The sequence below is a fragment of the Lipotes vexillifer genome, unplaced genomic scaffold, assembly GCF_000442215.2.
Source record: "Lipotes vexillifer unplaced genomic scaffold, Lipotes_vexillifer_v1.1 scaffold1041, whole genome shotgun sequence".
NCBI classification, from domain to species: Eukaryota; Metazoa; Chordata; class Mammalia; order Artiodactyla; family Lipotidae; genus Lipotes; species Lipotes vexillifer.
In genome coordinates, this window is record NW_006775616.1 from 872,069 (window position 1) to 879,152 (window position 7,084).

The following is a 7,084-nucleotide window of genomic DNA, read 5'->3' on the forward strand; positions in this document are numbered from 1 at the left end:
CTATGAGTTCACTTGATGTCGTCGTCTATCTTCCTCACGTTTTATTCACAATAGGTCATCAAGTAGAAGGCAAAGGGTATGAAAGTAGAAGGCAACTAACTAGTTAAGGCATCCATTACTTTTGATTCTGCTTTATGCTACTAACGTTCCCTGACAGTGGGAAGATTGAAATGTTGGATGTTCAATCACACTACATAGTCTGCCTTCAACTTATCAGTTAACCTTGAAATGTTTACATATGTTGGTGGCTCAGTTTTCTACATTTTCTGTTTTCTAATGTGATTATAAAATCTCCCAATGTCACTTGACTGTAAGACACAGCTTGTAGTTCTGAATTTCCACCGTTTTAATGCCCAAATGCAATTAGAAGAATAGCGTGATACATTACAAATGCTAACTACTCATTTTTCTATTGTTGAATGGTCATAATATATCTATACATGTAAATGTCTTTAAATTCTAATTATTATGTAACATTTTAAATGCAATTCCTTAATTTGTGATTTAATCATCTGAATAGAATACTAAGCTTTGGTAATTTGGGGGAAATTTTTCTATTTGATTGTGTGAACAGGTGAAATATTCTAATTAAGTGGATATTTGAGAATAGACACCAGAGAGGAACACTGTTATCACTGAACTGTGAAATGATTATAGAGGAAGAGTTAAAGAGCAAACATACATACACCGTAAGTCAAGTATTAGAACTTGGTGACACCAAGGACTGATTACCATATTGTAGCTAAAGCCACAAAACATACTGCTGAGTCCAGTCAGATGAAAGTGTTTTTTAAGACATCAGGCAGGAGTAAGAATCAAAGCAAGAATTGAAAATGCTGGCCTGAGTCATGGAGAAGAGCAAAGACCAAAAACTAGTATCAGCAAAGAATAAGAATAATAGCTAGCATTTAATTAATTCAATTCTTATGACAACCCTATTTCCATTTCTAAAATAAAAATGATAGCAATGCAGATCGGAAAGATTGACTCCACAAGTACAAACATGAAGTGCCATGAATTCAACGAAGGGTCTTAGGCAGTGAAACGTAATGCTGGGAAAAATCTTCTGGCATTCGGCTCCTTTCAAAAAGCCTGGCATATACCTCTCAGGTCCCTTTGTTCAAACTGAATTGTGACAAAACACTTCCTTCTTTCCCTGTTGTTACTGCTCATGGAGTTACAGAAGTGCTTACATTCTTTGGCAGAATGAGAAAATGTTTCATTAAAAACCTACTTATTGATGGCTAACCAGGAGTAGGGCATAGACAGGGCTGAGCATTTTAAACAGTTTATATCATTTACTCCTCATGACTCAGTGACACAGGTAATATTAATATCCCCATGTTGCAGATGAGAAAGCTGAAGACTCTTGCACAGTTGAGTAACTTGGACCCAGTAATACAAATATTAAATATTAAGGCTCAGATTCAGTCACAAGCAGTTGACCCCAAACTCCACATTTGCTAATAACTGTACTACATTATTGCATAGGACAGTGTAACAGAAGAAGAAAAATAATCCTTAGTATTAATATTGCCATCATTATTACCTCATGTTTATGGTTAAAACTCTCCTATAGTAGGGCGGATCAAACTCGCCTTTAAGATTTCACAAACGTTTAGAACTCTGAGGAAATGTGCATATATGCACACACACAAATGTACCATCACATTTTGGGGAGTTACTGAATTCCCTGAAGGTCAGATTATAAACCTCCATATTAAAGATCATTCTATGCAAATACCATTTTATATATATGTTTATATGTGCTCAAATTTGTGCTCTAAGTAACTATATTATTAGTAAATTATACTTGGTAAACTTGAAGTGAAAGAGCCCTTCTTAAAATAAGTGCTTCCTGGTGTAAAGAGAAAGGCATGGTTGGAATCTTGGTGCTACACTACCGAGTGTGTACCTTAAGGTACCCACTTCTTTCCATGCCTCACTTTCCTTACTTGTAAAACAGGAATGATAACAATAGTAAGCCCAGAGGTTTACTTAATAAGTCAATGAACTGACATTTATTATACACTTAGTAGAGGACTTGTGCAGAGTCAGCTTACAATAATAGTTCACAACCTGCTTGTGTTTTGACCAATGAGTTTAGTCGTGAAAAAGAATATCCTCGATACTAACATTCTCTATTTCTTGCATACCTATTGTAATATCTAACATAGTCCCTGAAACACAATAGGTATTTAATAAATATCTGCGAAATAAATTTAGAAGGAAAAAAAGTTTAGCATTGTTCTATTTGCATCAGGCATTAAAATTGCTATTAAATTTTTTGAAGCCTTACCATATTCCATGGTACCAGATATTTTCATATATGCTTTTATGATCTATTGTCTATTAGCAGTGTAATCTCAGCATTAAGTGCTAATTTAAATATATATCTGTATTATATGTAATCAATCACTTCACTGTCTTTTGCTTTCTTCTCTGTAACTTATATTCTGTTTGCTAATTATTTATGCAAATTTCCATTTTTATCACCAGAGTGTTTTCTCAGTTTTTCAGTTAGCCGAGCATACCTATACTTGTGGCTGTAATTTGTTTTTAAATACCAGAGAGTCTTGTATGAATAAAGACAACATTTTAATGTACTTTATTAATATATCCTTTCGAACCCTCCAGGTACTATTTTAAAATATCTTTTAGAATATTTCAAAAGAAGGATAGAGAAAGTCAGTTTTTATCTTTCTCTATGAATGTTACCAAAACTATCAATTAAAATGTTCCAGTAAATTTTTACATGTGCATCCTTCCCTATCTGAAAATGTCAATTGCTCAGTTTTCTTAATACAGTTTGATGTTAATTGGGTGTTATTTCTTTTTTTTTTTTTGATAATTTCTACTAAGCCGTGTTTTGATATGTGAGAGAACTGGAAATTCTCACTTTTCTTTAATAGTTTTTGTTTAATTATTCTGCATAAATTTAGTGTTATGATTAGTTTGAGACCATCTACACTTAAAGATTAAGTTTTCTTATTATATTTTAACATCTCTTATTAATGAAAAAATAGTAAGTTGAAATATTCATACCATTTACTATATTATAAAATCTCTAATTATAGCTAAATGTCTGGCTTTCTATATCCTAGGGCACTAGGGAGAATTACTTTTTTAATCATCTAGTTTTAATAAATGATACATTGGTTTGGTTACTAGTTTGGTTATTTTCATAAAACATTTAAATCTAAGATATTCTATTCTTTTGCACATTTTTGCATATTGATCTATGAAAACAAAATGGATTCTTGCTTAGACATAATCTCTACAGACTAAAGTTTGATTTATAATGAACTGAGCAATGTTCTCAAACTTTATTGTGCATACTAATTACTGAAAATCATGTTAAAACGCAAAGTTTGATTCAGTAGGTCTGGGATGAGACCACATTTTGAGGAGCAAACACCTAAGACCATCTTAAGGGCCTCTAATGATGACTCAGCAGATATTTCTTGAATGTCATAGTCAACATGCAGAATTATTTACTACAAGTGACATAAAGTGATGGTTCTGGAAAGAGCATGAGCACTAGAGATAGTTATAATTTTCAATTCATTCTTTGATGCTTATTAGCTGCTTAATCTTGAGCAGATTTTAACTTTTCCTAGTCTTAGTCTGTCTTCTTATTATCTGAAGCTTGAGAAATGTCAATTGATTGACTAAGATTTCAAAAGAAATAATCAGTTTCAATGATGACGATTTCAGTTCAATTTAACAAACATTACTGAACATACACAATGAGCCTGAAAAGGGGGGCGGACTCAGGGTAATATTAAACCACAGTTTACATGAATTGCCCTTTTCGGAAAGCTAAGTGAAAAATTATGACATATAAACATTGGCATTACTAGCTGGGAGGTTTGTCTGATGGCCTTTAGCTATCAGCAGATACATATTTCTTTAACATTTAAAATGTTTTTTTGCCAAAATTTAATGTTTCTGTGTTGCTTAAAATTCTTAGTTATTCCTAAATTCTAGAGGTAAGTGATGTACCCAAATGTTTCTCACATCGACCTCTTCTAATTGAATCAGGTGAAGAACAGTTTTTGGCCAGAAGTTTGCTGCATACTGGAACAGCATTGTTACTGTGTCAATAGCAGTATGATTCGATTGTTAGTATAAACAGCGATCAAGAAACCTAGACATTTCAGAAATTAAATAAGATGTCAAATGTTCACTGTTCGGGAATACTCCAAGAAAATGACTTAAAAGAAATCTGATTATGTGCCATGGAACATTCTAAACCCAGATGTGGCCCCTTCCACTCACTTGACAACAGAATATGGAACTTGTCACTGATAATAAACCCAACATCATAAGCTGGTTTCACACAAATTGTACTTGGCTGATGTTCTCTGTGTTTCAAATCGGGTAATTAATTATATTAGCTACATTTCCTGTAATACACATATTAGAAACAATGATATGTTTGCAATGAAATACTGTTTTGTTATTGTTAATGGATGTGACATGCATGCCAACTCTCTTTCCTTTCATTCCTTTAAAACCATTGTCATTACAAATGAGTTTTCACTGCTTATTTTTCTGCAACTCTGACTACCCACTAGTGTTTTTAGAGCTCTGTTTTTAAAAGGTCGTTAATTAAATTTATAAGACGCAAAATCGGGTACATGGTTTTGTTTTTCATTTTTTGTCTCCTTACTAAAACATTTGATGATGATTTTGTCAAGAAGCCAACCTTAGGGGTTCCCTTGATTATGACAGTGTTCTGATGTTTGCTTTTGACTATTTCTGAGTTTCAGAGAAAATTTCATACGAATCATTTTTTGAAAGACTGGAACTTCTTAAATTCAGTCTGATTCTTGAAGCCTTCATTCTTTTTACTTCTCTCTTCCTCTTTTAAACTGGACAGGCCACATAACAAGATGGCCTGAGCCCTCTGGCTATGGAACCCCGTGGATGGTTCCTTCAACTCACTAGCACAAGCAAATATTGTCACGGTTGAAAACCCTGTCGTTTGGTAGCTGAAAGTCCTAAGTAAAAACTGGTCTATAAAGCCACAGAGTAAACAATGTGAAAATTGGCTTGCGTTTCCCTAACGCCAAGTTCAGTTTTCACTAGAGTTGATTTTTCAAAATGCATAGTATCTAGTTGTGTTTGTTATTAATCAAGCAAGTGGGCATTGTAGCACCAAGCACTCATTTGATTTTTAATGTGCATTGAAATCAGCAATGATTATTCAAGTTATAGCAAAATAATTATCAGTACTGTGTCAGAATCAAAGCAAATGTCATTTATTCTAATATGTGGATTCATAGATTGCTCACAATTAAAAGCAGGATAATAGGAAAGGAACACATTCATATTAACAAATGCACCCATGGTTTCAGTAACGCTTTAAAATGAAAATAGGTGGTTAAGACTTACCAGTTTTAAAGAGCCTTATGTTAATTATACATTTTCTTTTTAGAGTGTTTATCCTGAAGGATGGCAGCCTCAAGATACATAACGTTACCAGGTCGGATGCCGCATCATACACTTGCATAGCGACAAATCAGTTTGGTGTTGCCAAGAACACTGTCAGCCTAGTTGTAAAAGGTATTTTACTATCTTCATTTGTGCTTGATGAACATTGGAGATATGCATGCATATCATGACCTCTATCACAGTGTCAACCCTGTATCATATTGTATATATGAAATGTTTGATTTCACATTTTATTTAAGACTTGTGTTCCCATATTCATTAATAGCATGCTCACTTTGCCAGTGGTATAACATGGTAGATGTGAATACCTTGGCAGTTGAAAAGCTGTCCAGGGGGTAATTAGACAAAACTAAAACTTGAACTAAAAATTTTGGATTTCCACAGATGCCTCAGTGTGGGGAAGCCATGGACATTTTGTTGACGTCAGTGTGTAATATTTTTTTTGTGAAGTTTCCTTCAGAAACTCATTTTGTGTAAAATTTTTACCTGGATGTAAGGCTGCCAAGTGCATAATCAGTTCATTTCTTTCTATAACTCTAAGTACATAACTAGTGAAATGCAGACTCTCTTACATTCACCTTAATAAGCATTTCTTTGCAAAGAAAAAAAAATTAAAACATTAGTGTCCATTTGAGTTATTATTAGATTCCCATCACAGTAAACACATATGCTCACACAACTTCAGATGGTAAAAGTGCATACCTTAGTCTTGAGATATATGTAACTACATATATCACCAAGGGACATAATTAGCATTAGATGCATCTATTCCCCATCTTTGCTACTTTACTTTATTGAACCTCAGCTCATAAATCTAGTCTGTTTAGGGGGAGCCAGGTCATTTTTATTATTTTATTGCCTCCTGGATGACAAAAATGACTGTCTTGAAAGACGAGTTTGAGCAGCTACTTAAGCCCAAATGATTAAATTCAGCAATTGATACTTTATCATCATTTCTATTAAAAATGAATAAATACAATAAAAAGTAGTTAGCTGCTATACTTCAACTATCCTTTAAAATGTCTCAAGGAAAATAAACACTCATCTTTATCCCTGGAAGATATTTCTTCCAACTTTATCTCAAGCCTATTATATTATGCCAACAATTGTCTGAAACACTCAGGGGAAATGTAAATGATAGAACTTGTATCAAAATTCAACCAGTGTAGTATATTTTGAAAAACTTCACTTCTTTAAGATTGTATTGTCATCAGGTTTTTAAGACAGGTATGTACTTAATGTTTCAAGGAATGTACTGTAGCTATATTTAATAATAGGGAATTTCTCCAGCAAAGTTTTGGCAATACTCATGTACTGAAGAATGGGAATGCTTTATGTCTGAAGAACTAACATGTCCATTAAGGAAAAAAAACAAAGGAGATTACCTTATTTCAAATTAAGAAACTACAGGCGGTATGCACTCATTTTTATTACAGCAGAAGATTAAAATATGGTAGAGGATAAAAAGGTATTGCAGTTAATTCTTACAAGTATGGAGAAATCCAGGAGGAGTTAAAATATGAAATTTTAAGGATGAAGACATCAGTAGTGGAAACGTAGTTTCTCAAAGAAAGTTTTGGTAGAATACTGGTGATGGGTGAGTAGGACCAATAATTTTCCTGCT

The 7,084-nt window shown here is 33.3% G+C and overlaps 1 protein-coding gene across 2 annotated transcripts in view; it reads left to right on the forward strand.

The window, feature by feature from the left end:
• CNTN6 (contactin 6) overlaps positions 1-7,084 on the forward strand; it is a 293,689-nt gene that overhangs the window by 245,225 nt on the left and 41,380 nt on the right. For both annotated transcript variants that reach the window (XM_007450034.1, XM_007450033.1), the window contains one exon: positions 5,444-5,571. In XM_007450034.1, the coding sequence (XP_007450096.1) occupies positions 5,444-5,571 (128 nt within the window). The remainder of the gene's footprint in view (positions 1-5,443; positions 5,572-7,084) is intronic.